The 16,942-nt window shown below is 37.8% G+C and overlaps 1 protein-coding gene across 6 annotated transcripts in view; it reads left to right on the forward strand.

Annotated features, from left to right (window-relative positions):
* Nucleotides 1–16,942, forward strand: part of exoc6 (exocyst complex component 6) — a 74,588-nt gene that overhangs the window by 46,239 nt on the left and 11,407 nt on the right. For 2 of the 6 annotated variants that reach the window (XM_040134550.1, XM_040134545.1), the window contains exons 14-22: nt 1,515–1,586; nt 1,696–1,793; nt 3,210–3,315; nt 3,924–4,036; nt 4,192–4,303; nt 4,391–4,525; nt 6,189–6,368; nt 7,116–7,145; nt 14,204–14,345. In XM_040134550.1, coding sequence (XP_039990484.1) covers nt 1,515–1,586; nt 1,696–1,793; nt 3,210–3,315; nt 3,924–4,036; nt 4,192–4,303; nt 4,391–4,525; nt 6,189–6,368; nt 7,116–7,145; nt 14,204–14,345 — 988 coding nt within the window. Of the gene's footprint in view, nt 1–1,514; nt 1,587–1,695; nt 1,794–3,209; nt 3,316–3,923; nt 4,037–4,191; nt 4,304–4,390; nt 4,526–6,188; nt 6,369–6,621; nt 7,225–14,203; nt 14,346–16,942 lie in introns of those variants that run through there. The other 4 variants (XM_040134546.1, XM_040134547.1, XM_040134551.1 and 1 more) reach the window with 4 other exon arrangements.

Here is a 16,942-nt window from a genome sequence, read left to right on the forward strand (position 1 = left end):
CATTTTCATAAATGGCCTCGTGAAATGAAGGCCATTTAAAATTGAGATGTGTCCGAAATCATGACTTTGCTCACTCAGTCACTATTCCCTACATAATAAATACTTTACTTTACAGTGGGCAGTAAATTTAATAAGCATCATTTTGCTTCATCACTCACAGGTGTATGAATGCACAGCTGTATTCACATCTATCAAATGTAATGCATTGCATTGTCTGATTGTTGGACTGTTAGCAGAAAGTCATATACATGCAATTGACACAACTTTTTTCATTTAATTTGGTTGAGCTTTTGAGGGCACTATTTAGAGTATAAATTTCACACATTTTACGATTCTACACATTTGTACACTCATAAAATGGCGAACGGTAAATAAAATGCACTATGAAGTAGATTTTTAGTCTGTGACCATAAGTTTGTAAGCTGAAGCGCCAACTGTTGCTGGCAGGTTTTAGTAGCAGCTTTGGCAGCTGTAGCTAGCTAGCCAATTAACATTCTCTGTGAGTTGGGGGGGGACTGTGCTCCAGCAGACTTTTTACTGTCTCTGGCTAACTTATTAGAAAATAAGAAACCTACAAAATTGTCTCAAATATCTCCAGAATTTGGTGGCCTTAAACATGATATTATGCTAACTCAGTGTTGCATAAAGAAGAAAGAAAACAATAGATTAAAGCTAACAGGTCCCAGGCAAAAAGTTATCATCCTCACCAATAGCTGAGCCGTGTAGAAGACATGGAAATAAAGTCAAAATCCACATGAGCTGGTAAGTATTAGTGTACAGTATTATAAGATAAAATGTTAAATCAGATTTAATTTAATTTCCCTGTTTGGATGCTTACTGTAGAAAAACATACTTGGACCAACACAGCAAGTTCCACTTTTACAAAAGAAAAAACTTTGAGGATGAGAACCAGCTCATATGTGGCAAACGTATCTCGATTCCTCTACCCAAGTCTTGTAAAAGAGTTGGACTTAGCCACTAACAAGTAGCAGTGATGGACAGCTCCCATGCAGTGACAAGTGCAAGCACTCAGTGGAGCCTTTTGTCATGTAATAATGTAGTTAGCTAATAATATGCTCATTCTCTGCTATAAAAATGGGTAACTACTGTAGTTAGTAAACTAGTTAACCAAGCATGCTGACGTTAGAACAGTCAAACACAACGTTTAATCCATGCCTTATATTTGTGCTCCTGAATTTTTGGTTTTGGTAAGGTGATATAAAAAGACAGAACTCTCCAAACTCTCCAGCAGTCATTGTTTTAGGGGAGGGGTTAACTAATAGATATTGTTTTTTTTGTTTAAATTGACAAATTCAGAGCACCTTAACAAACGCTCTGTTACTTGGAGTGAGGGAGGCAATGTTCTTTGTTATTTTACTGAAAATGTTTTTTTTTTTTAATTCTTTAAAAATTAAACAACACAGGGTTTTACAAATCTAATTAATATTTCATCAAAAATGATTACCATTTTATTGTTGCTGTTGTCATAGATTATTTGGTATTTTTATCTCCAGTCTTACTGTAATGACCCAGACCTGGTCCTGGAACTGAAGAACCTCATAGTCATCTTCGCTGACACACTACAGGTTGGTCCCGAGGCCGGACATTATTTGAACAGCTTGTGACACTGAAGTGCCTAGAACAACTGATATTAACACACTTACTTTTCTGTGATGTCTGTCTGTATATGTACAGGATTATGGTTTCCCAGTGAACCGGCTGTTTGACCTGCTTTTTGAGGTCAGAGACCAGTACAATGAAACTCTGCTGAAGAAGTGGGCACTGGTTTTCAGGTGGGCTTTACTAATGTGTGACTGTTTGTCTCTAATTGTATATCTGTCTATAATTTTATGTTAGATATTTGCATGTAAAACCAAGCAGGTAAGTAAATTATTGTGTTTTCATTCTGTTTATATCATCATGTTTGTAGTGGTGGGCTTGGGGCTGTTTACCCTGATACGGCTGCGTTGTTTTGATTTAGCCTAAACCAGTCATCATAATTTTCATGTAACGTTAGGTGTTAACGTTATTTCCATGGAACCTAACTTACTTATGATGTAGTTAAATGGAACACTTGTTACAGTAGCCTACTTATTTCGCCTGAAAAGGGGGCAAATACCAAGCGAGCTGAATTGAAATCACCTTGTGAAAGTTTTTCTTTTAGTTGTAGTGGTTGTGAAATCAGTTTATAAAGGTCATATCTAAGCCCTGACTTTTAGTTAAGCAAACAGCAGTTGCAGTAGCTTTAAGGAGCAAAAAACACATTCATTTTTAGTATCTAACCCCCCCCCCTTTTTTTTACACCCCTGATTAGTTTGCACCCCTGTAATCTGTTTAATGTTTACAAGATTGTTTCTTAATGTTCTTAGTACAATTAAAGCATCATTTCAGTCATCCCCATAGGCTGAGGTTGCTATTTAACAACAAAAGCTGTCAGTTAAAGGTGAATGAAAGGAACTGGAACACAGTTATAATCTTTGATGACTTTATGTCTTCTTTTCATTCTTAAGGGCTTAGAGTCTCCATTATTTGCATTTCCATAATGGCTTTAAGATACATTGTAATGTGTTGTTTCTATTCTAAGTCTCATTTGACGTGTGTTTGTTCAAATACTGACAATGATTGTTGTCTTAACACAGTTACAAGTCTCCATGACAGTTGTGACCTCTGTATTTACCAGCCGTGACAGCAGGGCTGGTATTGTTTTCACCTTGTGAGTCTGTGTGTTTTTTTGACATGGCAAAATGTGATCCTGGAGACACCTACTGTAGCAGGAACTACCATACAGGCAGTTTGAGAACTTTGGCAGGTGTCTGTGGACAGATTTTGTCAACACAATAGCATTACAACTGTGCAAGATACAGTCACGACACTTTCCAGGTGTGTAGTTGAGATCAAAATGAAGGCCAAATTCGAAGATGAGTTTGGTCTGACCCATGAGTACTCATGTAATAATATAGCAATGGAATGGAACGTCAGCATGTTGACAGACGGGGCGGCTGGTGTGATCCCATCGCAAGGTTAGAGTGCATGTTGTTTCTGATAACTGCAAGAAAATACAGATACAGCATATTTTTGTTTTTGGATGAAATCTGATGAACAGACTACCTTTAGAACACTTGTGTAAAAGAGGGAGAGATCCTCAATGCCTAATACTCATACCAAAAATGTAAGTGTGCGCAAACCCTAAACAATGTTCTTGTCAACAGGGAGATCTTTGAGTTGGATAACTACAGTCCCATCCCAGTGGAGACAGATGATGAGTATAAACTGGTAGTCAGCCGCTTTCCCTTCCACGATGCTGAGATAGAGAAGGTAAGAAGTTCAAGTACCATAGACTCACAAACCTATACATCCAAAGCAAGACTTCCAGTTTTGATTAATTAATTGCACATACACATAGACACACAAAAGGGAGAAATAGAAAGTTGGGCATCAGCAGATATTCACAGAGGAGTCATAAGAAACAGGTGCAAAATAATGATCATCACAAAAGACATGCATTCTTTGTATGACGTACATGTTCCTACATAATAATTCTGTAACACCCCCTCCACCAACCCATCTTACCCTCTCTTAAGTTCCACATCATTTACATTCATAGAATCATAACCATGGAACAGCTAAAAAAAAGTGTGAAAAAATAGTGGAGCAGTAGTTTAGATGTCTTTTTATGGGACATATGACATTAAATTAAATTAAATTAAACACTACCACATTGGGTTAGAATATTTTGAAGAATTAAACCAGGGGTACCAGTTTCAAACATTTCTCTGGAAGCAAAGATATAAGACTTTAAATTATTAACCTGGCTGTATGCTAGACAATGATTCAGTCATTTAATGCCGTTGCTTTCTGTTTTTTTTTAACGTGTGTTTGTGGGTGTGTGTGTGTGTGTGTGCCTGTCTGTCTGTGTCGGTAAGCAGCAGAACTTTCCTAAGAAGCTGCCAATGTCCCAGTCTGTCCCTCAGATCTACACACAGGTCAAAGAGTTCATTTACGCCAGCCTCAAGTTCTCAGAGTCACTACACCGCAGGTAGGTCAAAGTACAATTACTGTATGCTCAGTTTCAGTATATCGAGATGGTCACTACAACAGTTCTACAATACTAATCTCCTGTGATATTATGTCTCTTTGTTGTGCAACTCTAGAATATGTTGACTTAAATGGAAATTTTGTTTGTGTATCCAGTTCAACAGAGATTGATGACATGCTGCGAAAATCAACCAACTTGCTGCTTACAAGAACACTCAGCAGCTGTCTGCAAAACCTCATCAAGAAACCTCACATAGGACTGACTGAGGTAAGAACAAGACTGTTACTAATCACGTGCAAACACATCTAAACCAAGGATTTAGTCATTTAGTCTAAAACTGTAACCTCTCTGTAGCTGGTGCAGATCATCATCAACACCACCCACCTGGAGCAGGCCTGCAGGTATCTGGAGGAGTTTATAACAAACATCACCAATGTCTCCCCTGAAACAGTACACACCACAAGACTCTATGGCTTGTCCACATTCAAGGTAAAACATGAATGTAGTTTGGATTCTTCTTTGTGTCTTAATTTGATCTTTGTGTTAATTATACAGTTTGTTTTTGGAATGATGTGTCCTGTTACTGCTTTTAATTATTTCCAAAATCACGCAAACTGGCCCAAATGGTTCTATGTGCACATTATTTCTTTTGAACTTGGTGCTGGAATGGAACTCTTGACAAGCTGTCCTGCTCTTACAAATAGAGCTGCAGTATTTTTTGCTCTTACTGAAAGCACTGTGATTTCAGCCATAACAGATTGTTGCCAAGTGTTGTTGGAGATAGCATGCTAAATAAAAGCAATATAAGCAGAGACACAAAACCTTGATAAGATCTCATACTGTATGTTTGGCTGAGTTCTGATCATACACTTACCAAGCACTTTATTAGGAACACCTGTACACCTGCTTGTTCATGCAGTTATCCAATCAGCCAATCATGTGGCACCTTTGAAGTCATGTCAACATGGACCAGATTCTCAAAGGGGAGCACTTTTTTAGGAACACCGTACTAATACTGGGTAGGGCCTCCCTTTGATCTCAAAACAGCCTCAGTTCTTTGTGGCCTGGATTCCACAAGATGTTGGAAGCATTCCTCTGAGATTCTGGTCCATGTTGACATGATTGCATCACATTATTTCTGCAGATTTGTCAGCTGCACATTCATACTGCCAATCTCCTGGTCTACCACATCCTAAAGGTTTTTCTACTGGATTCAGATTTGGTGACTGGGGAGGCCACTGAAGTTCACTGCATTTAGCTATTACTAGCATAACACACCCAAATCTGTAACCAAACTGTTGGTGGTTGAGTATTGTGGGTAATGTAGGTAACAAGTTTTGACCATGGATGTATTAAAGAGAACTGGATACCGTGTTCAAAGATAGTGCTCCATTAATTTCTGTGAAAGTTGTTCACTAGACTTGTAGGCTGAATAAGCCTCCCAAGGCCAAGTTAGCTGACTTCCTGTTGGTTTTCCGCACACATGAATGGGATAAAATAATTTACTTATATGGCTCTGCCAGACTTTCCAAATGTTACTGGACTGAATGGATCAATTTCTGATACTAAAAAAAAGTCATTTTGGGGAGTTTCTGATATGCAAAAATATATATATATTCATTTTTCTGCCACTTCTTTTCCAATGATTGTGGATGGGAAAAATACTTTTTTGGCCAATGTGTGTCACATGATGAATATAGATGTTGCAATACCAGTTGTGGAAACTACACCAAAATTGCTTCACAGCCCAGCTCCATTCCTCTGGGCTTGGTTTTTTGACAAGAAGAATACATGGATCTTTAAAAAAAAAAAAAAAAAGATAATGAAACATAAATGCAATGATAAACCAGTGGAGTGATTTTTTAAGGGCCTTGTTTCTCTGACAACAGTTCTAAATAAATTTAACCCAGCTCTGAATAAGTTCTAGGCTTGTATCAAATCACTAAGAGTCAAATCAAACTAACTCAGTTATCCACAGAGGAATAGGTCTGACAAATTGCTAATGCTGGCATAATGGCTTGCAAAACAGCTCCAGGTTTGCGAATAGTACATTTGTATCTCCATTCTAGAATGACTGTAGGTAAAATATTTTTAAAACTGTATTTAATTCTATTAAGTTTCATCAAAGGGGCTAATAAAAAATATTTTCCAGGATGCTCGTCATGCTGCAGAGGGAGAGATTTATACCAAACTCAATCAGAAGATTGATGAGTTTATCCAGCTTGCAGACTATGAATGGGGCATGGCTGAGTCAGACGGTCGTGCCTCTGGATACCTCATGGACCTGATCAACTTCTTGCGTTCCACCTTCCAGGTTTTCACACACCTCCCGGTGAGTCTGATCCTCCTACTACCCTTGACTCATTGAACCCGCCACCTGTCTCTAGGAATTGTGGGACATTGTCTTTTGGTTTTTAGAATAATTTAAGCTATAAATATTAGGGATACAATAATTCCTTATTTTTGTCTTCTCTCCATTTTCCTAAAATCATCAACTGTCTGATGTTTTGCCATGTTCATCATATCCCTATTAAAATGTATGTACTGTCTGAAATTGAATTGTTTTACATTATGTATTTTGAAAGTTGAACTGAGTGTGTAGCGTCGATATCTTTGTATATGCATGGTAACTGACCTGTTGCTGACTCATAAACGGCTTTTGCAAATACTGACATTATCTTCAACTGATCAAAGCATGATAGCAAAGTTTGAAGGACTTGGTCAGTAAATGTGTGTTTTGGCCCAGATAGCTGAAAGCTAAAGCCTGTTCAGCTATGGGCCACTTGTCTACTCTTCTTTCCAACATCTCTTATCATGTCCTGAATTAGTTCCAACTTATTTTGTTTTTTGTTTTTCAAGAATGTCTTTTGTCTCTCCATCCACACCCTCTGTAATGGAACAGCTCTATAACTGATTTGTTTTACTCCTCTATTATGTTGACTTGTTAAGGATGCACGATATCGCTAGTTGACTTTACCTCCTCCGATCCATTTATTGTTACCACGTTTCTTTTCCTGTCCTTTCCCTCCTTCCCTCCCCCTCTTCCATTTTTGCTTGGTTATGGGGTGTCTCTGCTCAGAATAACAACAATGACCATGCGTCGATGTCGGTGAGTATTCCTGCCTGGCTGTTACAACACTATGCTGCCATTCTACAGGCAGAGGGGGAGATGAAAAGCATGCTTATGTTTAACTATGGAAGCTCCACTACTCCAGGCTTGTTGGTTTGTTTGGCACCTTTTATAACACTTACTGAAGACACTGGAGGACTGTGTTTTCATTTCCATTTCAACAAAAAGTTTGCAAAAAGGAAGGTCCTTGAGCTATAGCTCCTCTAATGGCTGATAGATGCTGCCCAAGAAAACTAGCAAGAAAGTGAATTCAACCTGTGAATTCTGTTATTTATTTCTCTTTTAAAAAGGAAATTTCAAAAAACTTTGAAATGTCAGTACTAATTTTCATTAATTAATTTTTCATTTCATTAATGTGTGTTTAAATGATGTACTATTTTATGTTTTTTTAATAAATCTCTTTTTAATTTCAACTTTTTAAATTTAAATTATTTATTATTCAACCAATAAATTCATTTTTAAAATGATTTATTATTTTTTTTTATTGTCCAATTAGATATCAGTCACTGAAATGCTTTATAACTATTTCCATGACACCTGTGTCATCGAAAGTACGGTAGTGTGTGATTATTCATACATACATCTGGAGCTCTATTTTATCTGTCACATTCTGACAGATCATCCAGTCTGACCCTTTTCTGTTACTTTTAGTGTTTTTTTGTTTTTTTTTGAGAGTTTTTTTGTTTGTTTTTTAAGTATAACTCATTTAAGTTAACTTACTTCTTAGGTATACTGTAGATGTAGATAATTTATGGAATGAATTAGGGCTATAGTGTCCCAGTCTCCCGGTCGATTGGTTTGTTGATGTACTCTCATCCGACCAAATTCTCATTGGTTGGACAATTGCTGTTGTTACTTTCATAAGGAGAAAAGTGCTACATCAATAGCCTTCCAGGATTAATCTGATATTTTTGGCGGTAGGAGGGACAGACTATCTGTGAAAACAGGAGGGTGTTTTCAAAACACCCCCGTTTTCACGACTTTAAATTCGCACAACCTAATGGAGACTGCTAGGTCTAACTTATTTAACACTAACTGAACATTTACTGAACGTTTACTCGGAATCAGCTCCAAACTAATTGACACCATGTCAAAGAAGTTGTCGGTGTGGCTGTGTTATGTTAAAACAGATGACCAAAAAGCCGAGTGTAAACTTTGCAAACAGCAGTTTACATATCACAGCGCAACAACCAACATGGCATATCATCTAAAAATGGTAGGCTAACTTGTCTGCGTTAGGATGCTCCGTCAACTGTCGCGTTTGACGATTGAGACTTTGAATATGTATTCCTTAGTAGTTCTTGTGCTGGGATCACCAGTTGATATAGTTCTATTTTTGGAATTCATATGAATATGGGCAGGTGCATGCTGGTCAGCTCAGAGTCTGTTTTTACCATTTCAGTATAAAATAATTTGGTTGTGATGTGTAATTTAATATGCTACACATACTAGCTTTTTATGTTTTTATGGTTATTTAGTTAATCTTGAGATAGCTTGCAGATTATTTTTCCCTGCGACAAATCAATTGGTTGAAGAGTAGGTATGATTTCAGTCTACCAACATTTTCTTTAGTTGACTACAGCCCTAGAATGAATGAGTGCAGGTGATCTTTTATTTATATCCTTTGCTTTCATATGACATCATGGTACAGTTAGTGTCTCTAAGTGGAAAAGGACAGTAGTCCAAGTAAAAGCATACCTCAAAGAATTGCTTTTTAAAAAATGCTCAGCCTCAGTGGTTGTTTATACAGAGAAACATGAGAACATGTACGACAATAACTGGGAAAAGGTGCAAATGTTGCTGTATTTTCCATTTGTCTTTATTGTAGCTTGCTGCCAAGGCACCATGGTTACAGCCACACTAAGCCATCTAATTTTGGAAAAGGGGTTTAAAGGGGTAAAAACAACATGCCTACAGACTAGTTTTCAGTTTATTATTGTAAAGCTCTCCATCCACATTAGTGTAGAAAAATAGTATAAAATAGTGTCCTCTCTCTTCTTCATCCTATTTCTGTTGGAGAGCAACATGCATTTCAGCCACCTCTGATAAGTGGGACAGTCTAGTTCTTCTGCTGAGTCTCATCTGCTTAAACCTTAGGTTATTCTATCCAAACTCAAGATTTAGTTGTTGTCATGTACATATTTTTCTGTTTTCCGAAAACTGAAAAAACAGTGCTTTGACTATGGGTCTTGTATGCTACCAGGTGAAGAATACTTGCTTTACTGAGATGTCAGTAAAATCACCCTTTTTTAATCATCATTTGACAGTTAAACATAAATCCAGTTTAACAGCAATAGCTATTGGCTATACTGACATTTAAAATAAGTGATAACAGAGAGGAAAAGGGCCACATTATGCTTCAAATGAAATAGATGATGGATTGTCTGATACTCTGATACGCTTTCTGACAGCAGAATCAGAGGCTACGTACAGCAATTTTTCAAACCTTTTAAAAGACAGTGCAACAAGAATGTCCACTTTGGATAGTGATTGGTCAGGTGTGCAGGTGTGAGGAAGTATGCAGGTTTGAACTTCTGTCTCAAGCCTACTTCTTTCATTTTTTAACTAATTCCATCACTCTTCATGTTTTCAGCCAAGTGCAACACCATGTATTCCTTAACGGAACAGTCTGCATTTGCAAAATCAATTTTTTATTGTAATCTTGTAGTTTATCTTCAAAATAGGCAGTGTTCAGGCACATTTTGGATTTAATTGCTCAACAGTTAACTTTGCAAGAGAGAGGTCAATAATTTTGTGAATAGTAATTGTGTAGTAATTGTAATTGTGAAAGTCTGGCACACAGTGAGAGAGAGCGCCAGAATATGGAGCCAAAATATAGATTACCTCTTTCTTTTTAATAACTCAAGATTTGTTTTGAATCAAGAATTGATTCTGACTTTGCCAAAAATTCACACCTCTAATGAGAACTGTTATCTTCCTGACATTATTGCTAGAAAGTCCTCAACCAGGCTATTTTCAAAAAGCTGTTTTCAGGTGTCAAAAATGGCGACTAAGTGTGGATGTAAGACAGAAACTGTTTTCAAAACTAATTTTCAAATTTTGCCCAATTAGTGTGGATGTACTTTGAGTGTGAGCAGGTGTGATCAAAGACTTTTCCTTAGTGGCACATCTCTGTGTGAACAGCCCCTAAGTTGGTTACCAGGCTATCAAGAGTCCACAATATGCTTGTGTGATGCAAAAATATTTGGAGTCAATTGACTAAGATGTGATACCTACTCTTTTAGAGTGAATGGGCAGTATTTAACACTGGCACACCATGTATCACTGCTGTCTGTTTGCTGGTCAATTGTCAGCATGAAGGATATTAACAGGGATGTTGTGAAGCTCAAACAAAGGAAGCTTATATCAATCCTCTGTGGCTCCCCATGGTTCAAAAACAATTTTGCAAGGCACCATTAGTGATTTCTGTTTTCTTACTTATATACCTTTGATTACATGAATCACTGATTGTCTCTTCAGTGTTACTTGTAATAGGGGTTTTCCTTATGTAACTCTGTATTTCAATAAGACTGCAGGTTGCCTTTGGGTCACCACATCATCCCTGTGAGAGATTTTTCATGAGTATCTGTGAGAATGGATTGTGTTGATCTGCTTTTCTGTCCCTGTTTACCACGAACACTAACTGTAATTTACTGATCCTTTCAAAACTACTGTTAGTTTTTCAGACATTTAAGGGGAAGTTTGACTTGTTCCACTTGTTTCAAAATAGATGATAACTTAAAACATACCTGCTAACAAGAGGAGCAAAACACCTCAATTAATGGAAATGCTCACAAATTGTATTTGCTTTGGAGTTGCACACATGATGCTGTAGAAGTATGTTGAGCGTTATAAGTGTATAATTATTGATGGAACTTGTTTTGTGCCATATCTGCATGCATTGGACTATCTGGTTTTTGTTACATGTATGATGTTTTGCAAAGAACATCTTGGGAAATTAATAGCACCATAAATACTCATATCTTTCAGTGACAGATTTTACGATCCATTGATAATTTGAATTCAGTGATCAAAGCACATTTTAGCAGATATTCATGGTAAGGTGAGACATGTTGACAGTAGAATGTCTTAAAATGAAAAAAAAGTCCAGTTTAGATAGGAAATGTTTTTATTTATAAGGATTTCCATTGGATAGGGGCTCTTCATTAGGCTAGATCAGGGGTTGGGAACCTTTTCATCTTTTAAAGGGAGTTAATTGCCCTTAACGATGTTAATGCTATTAATTTGATTAATATCATATTATACAACTGCATACCACAAACCAATTGATTTAAACTTAAATTTTTCTTCTTTAAGTCATAACAAATGTCACTTTTCCTGTAATATGCAGATGATCCACATATGTATTTTCTCTTTATCTGTGAACATTCTTTGGCCTTCAATCAGAATATGACTTCTCGTAACTGAATCAGTTAACCTTCAGTGGTCATCAGTGTCATTTCCCATTGTGTTTGACTGTCGACAACATAATCACACCAAAACTAAGACAAACACAACTTAAAATCCTTTAACCTCCCATTGGGGTGGCATTAGAGATCTCACAGACAAGGATCACAATCTCAAGACTCTGTAGGAATAGATACCACTACGGGCAAGTGAGGACATATATTTTTGGGGTTTGGGGTAACTAAAATTCAAATTGCATTCCTGATCTTTTTTCTTCATCCTATCAGATATGTGACCTCTCTTTCACTCGTCATCTGCACACTGCACACAAGTGGTTCCTGCTTCAGGTCACGATGACATTCATCAGCAACTTTTGTACCAAAAACCCACGTGCTCTATTTTAGCCATTTTGTCTCTGTTTTTCATGCGTTGTCATTATCATTGCGATTTCTTTCGGCATTATGCATGATGTCAATACAAATCACTGCTTTAAATGTTTGTGCACCTTTCTCTGCACTTACATAAACATTAGGATAACTGGTGGAGAGTACGTAGACTATGCATGTAGTGAATGCTGCCTCGCCAGTCTTCAGTCTTGTGCTGCCCTTGCTGAGGATAGGTCTCTCAGCATGTTTGTAGCAGTGGCTCTCATTTTGGTTTGTTTGTGGTTCCAAAAAGACTCAACTTGCTGGCAATCAACTGTTCACTTTGCCTGTGTACGCTATAGTCCCAGATAATATTGTCTTCACATAAACAGGCAAAAGCATTCATGACAGCAGTCATTTGCAAGACAAAAATATGCCTAGTCCTGTCACACCAAAAAGTGGTACAGCAGGGTTGATCTGAGTGGCCTCAGCAAACTGGTAGTGCTAGAATCTTGTTGATGTAGAACTAGTTGTTGAACTACTAAAGCTGGCCAGCAAAGTGCAGTTTAGCTTCCTCTGTTTTGGGCTTTCTGTCTGTCCCTTCCCTCAAAGGCTAGCAATGTCAAGAAGGTTTGCAGTTTCTCATCACTGCAAAGTTGCATGAGAAAAGTTCACCAATGTTAAAAATGTGTGTGGAATTACTTTGTCCCTGGGGGCGAATCTGCATATCACAGCAATTTTATTGTAACTAGCTGATATGACTGCACAATTTCACAGTTTTTCACGCTGTTGTGACTGGGCCCTTAAAATCTGACCAAACACTTTCTGACAACTTTCGATATCTGACACTTTTACCCTTACCTTAGACACAATTTAGCTGATATTGAAAAAGTACCAAAACTGCTGCCTAACCTAATTCAAAAATCCATGTCATAGTTGTTGTGTTTACTTCCAGTAAACTGGTTAGAATAATATTAATAATAAGACTTTATTTGTATAGCACTTTTCAATATAGGTAACAAAGTGCTTCACAACAGTCAATATACACAGAGACCAACAGAACAAAGTAAAAATAAAAATTTAATAAAAATAAACCTCGTGCAAGAAAAGCTTTCTTATAAAGATGTGTCTTAAGAAGTGAAATAAAACAGCGAACTGATTCTACAGGTCTCATCTCCTCTGGCTGGTTGTTCCAAAGTCTAAGGGGCCATGACGGCAAAGCCCCTGTCTCTTTTGGTTTTCATACTAGACCTTAGAATGGCCAGCAATGCACCACCAGAGGATCTCAGACTGCATCTTGGTTCATAGGGGAATAAAAGCTCAGAAATATAGGGAGGGGCCAGCCCTTGAAAGTAATTAAAAGAATTTTAAAATCAATCCTAAAATAAATGGGCAGCCTGTGCAAGGATGCAAAAAACAGGTGTGATATGAACACGCTTTTTGGACTGAATTAGTAGTCAAGATGTAGCATTTTGAACTAACTGTAGGCAGTGGATTGATTTCTGACTGAGACAGGTATATAGGCATTGACATTTTCTTTAGGATAACTTCATTAATAGCTATATGGCTGTATGTACAGTATATTGTGTACTCCACTGGAGATGCAGGTGATGCATAAGTCATGTTTTACAGAACTCATTTACTGTTTTCCACTCTGTCCAAGTGGGGTTTGGCAGCTGACAAATTCTCTAAGAAGGAAGACAAATTGTTTGAACTTTTCAAAAGTTGAAAAATATTATATCTGTCAAAAACTTCAGCACTCACAACCCGTAGGTTCCTTACCCCTGGGCTAGATAGTAGATGGTGTGAAGTGCTGATTGCTGACTGTTTATCCAGAATTCAAAGTGAAGCCAGCAGCTAACATTGAATTATTGTTTGCCCCTCTTGCTCTTTATCCCTTAATCTTCTCTTTATCCCCTGTTTCTTTTTCCCACAAACCCCTTCTTCTTTTCTTTCACCATTTGACCTTTTACTCTCTTGCCAATTGCTTCACACAATCTCTTTTATACCTCTTTACTCTCCTCCTTTCACTCATCTGTCCTTCCTTCACACTTCCCCTGCCCCAATCATTTCTGTGCACAATCCCTCCCCCTTTTTATTAATGTTCACGCCTTTCAATGACCTCCCCCTACCTTTCTCCCTACCTTCTCACTTCTCATTCTCGGTCCTTCTCATCCCCATCCTAATCCTTCCTACACCTTTCCATCTCTCCCCTCTATCTTGCATCCTCTCTTCACTTCCCACCCCCTGTCTGTCTCTCTACAGGGTAAAGTGGCCCAGACAGCTTGTATGTCAGCCTGTAAGCATCTGTCCACATCACTGATGCAAATGCTGCTGGATACGGAACTCAAACAGATCAGTATGGGGGCCATTCAGCAATTTAACTTAGATGTAATTCAGTGTGAATGTGAGTATAAATAAATATAATGTTAATTTTATTTATATTGTAATTTAATGTTATATCTGCAGGGCTGGAAAGACTCAGAAGAAACCTTGCTCTACACAGGGGACAATGACTGATTTCAATTAAATTATGTGTTATCGTTTGCCTTTTGTCTTGTTTTTGGTTTAGTTGTATGACTGTTATTTGTGAAGACTAGTAGGTCAAAAATATTTTTATATTTATTTTGCGGAGACAGAGCAATGAAAATCCACTTAATATTATTTCCAGTCTTACTATTGAATGTGTTCCTGCCCAACATTGGCAATAGTACATAGTTAATCTTTACAAGTAGTCTCACTGATATCAAGATCTTTATTTCATGAAAGAACTGCGTACTAGAAAGACATAGAGTACAAAAGCATACTATGTGAACACAATTCAGTCACACGTTACATGCACAATAAACATTTGTGCAACACATTAATGAAAACAATTGGCATTTAGAACGCCTGACTGTAATGCTTTTTCAAGTTGTTTTTCAAGCAATTTGGTAAACAATAAAGCAAGGTGTAGTTTAGTATCATAAACCAACATCTGTGAATCAAAACTTTACCTGAAAACATTTAAAATCAGCCAATTTTTATCTTGTATTCTCATATTCAAAATATGCAATAAAATCTTTAACAGACAGTTATATTGTTTTTAAGGATAGCTTGTTTGTTAGGACATATACTCTTAACATCCATTAATTTTTCTTTAAGTACAGTGTCATAGGAACTAAACAACATCAAAATGTTCAGAGGTTTTAGAGCTGCCCCTCATGGAAACTTTACCGATAGTAAACATGGACGTGTGCTCTTTAAAATCAAAAAAAGAAAAATTAGTGCATACTTTCTTCAAGTAACTACATGCACTCAAAGTATTCAGACCCCTGAACTTTTTTCACATTTTGTTATGTTGCAGCCTTATGCTAAAATCATTTGAATTAATTTTTCCCCCTCATCACTCTACACACAGTACCCCATAATGACAAGGTGAAAACAGAATTTTAGAAATTTTTGCAAATGTATTACAAAGGAAAAACTGAACTATCACATTGGCATAAGTATTCAGACCCTTTACTCTACTAAGTTGAGGCACCTTTGGCAGGGATTACAGCCTTGAGTCTTATTAGGTTTGCTGAAACAAGCTCTGCACACCTTTATTTGGGGATTTACTGCCGTTCTTCTCTGCAGATCCTCTCAAGCTCAGTCAGGTTGGATGGGGACCGTCGGGGTCGGCAATTTTCAGATTTCTCCAGAGATGTTCGATTGGGTTCATGTCAGGGCTCTGGCTGGACCACTCAAGGACATTCAAAGAGTTGTCCTGAAGTCACTCCTGCGTTGTCTTGGCTCTGTGCTTAGAGTCATTGTCTTGTTGGAAGGTGAATCTTCAGCCCAGTCTGAGGTCCTGATCGCTCTGGACCAGGGTTTAATTAAGGATATCTCACTACTTTGTTCTGTTCAGCTTTCCCTCAACCTTGACTGTCTCCCTGTCCCTGTCACTGAAATCAATCCCACAGCATGATGCTGCCACAGCCATGCTTCACTGTTGGGATGGTACCAGGAAGGTGATGAGCGGTGCCTGATTTTCTTCCAGACATGATGCTTAGAATTTAGGCCAAACAGTTCAAACTTGGTTTCATCAGACCAGAGAATCTTCTTTCTCACAGTCTGAGAGTCCTTTAGGCGCGTTTTTGCAAACACCAAGCACCTTTCATGTGTCTTTCACTGAGGAGAGGCATCCGTCTGGCCAATCTGCCATAAAGCCCAGATCGGTGGAGTGCTGCAGTGATGGTTGTTCTTCTGGAAGTTTCTCCCATCTCCACAGAGGACTTCTGGAGTTCAGTCAGAGTGACCATCGGGTTCTTGGTCACCTTTCTTACCCCAATTGCTCAGTTTGCCCAGGCGGCCAGGTCTAGTAAGAGTTCTGGTTTTTCCAAACTTTTTCTGTTGAAAAATTATGGAGGCCGATGTGTCCTGGGAACCTTCAATGCAGCAGATTTTTTTTCTTTTTGCTTTTTTTTTTTTAGTCTTCCCCAGATCTGTGCCTTAACACAATCCTGTCTCTGAGCTCTGCAGGCAGTTCCTTTGACCTCATGGCTTGGTCTGGTTTTTGCTGTGATATGCATTGTCAACTGTGACACCTTTATATAGACAGATGTGTGCCTTTACCACAGCTGGACTCCAGTCGGGCACCTGAGCTAAAATTGAACTGTCACAGCAAAGTGTCTGAATACTTATGTCGATGTGATATATCAGTTTTCAGAAATTAAAAAAACTGTGTTTTCACTTTATTTTGCACATTATGATGTATTGTGTAGAATGATGAGGGGAAAAAATGAATTTAAATGATTTTAGCATGAGGTTGCTACATAACAAAATGTGAAAATAGTTAAGGGGTCTGAATACTTTCCGAATGTACTGTAGTTAAGGGCAGGCCAAAATGTATCTACCAATATTGGCTTAATGCGGATATAACGGTTTTGGCATTTGGCGTTTTTACACTGTTAAAATCTCCTGCTTAGTACATATTTTGGTGACAATTCTTTACTAATCAAATTTAAGGGATTCTTAGCAAAA

Source organism: Xiphias gladius, chromosome 9 (genome assembly GCF_016859285.1).
Source record: "Xiphias gladius isolate SHS-SW01 ecotype Sanya breed wild chromosome 9, ASM1685928v1, whole genome shotgun sequence".
NCBI lineage: Eukaryota > Metazoa > Chordata > Actinopteri > Istiophoriformes > Xiphiidae > Xiphias > Xiphias gladius.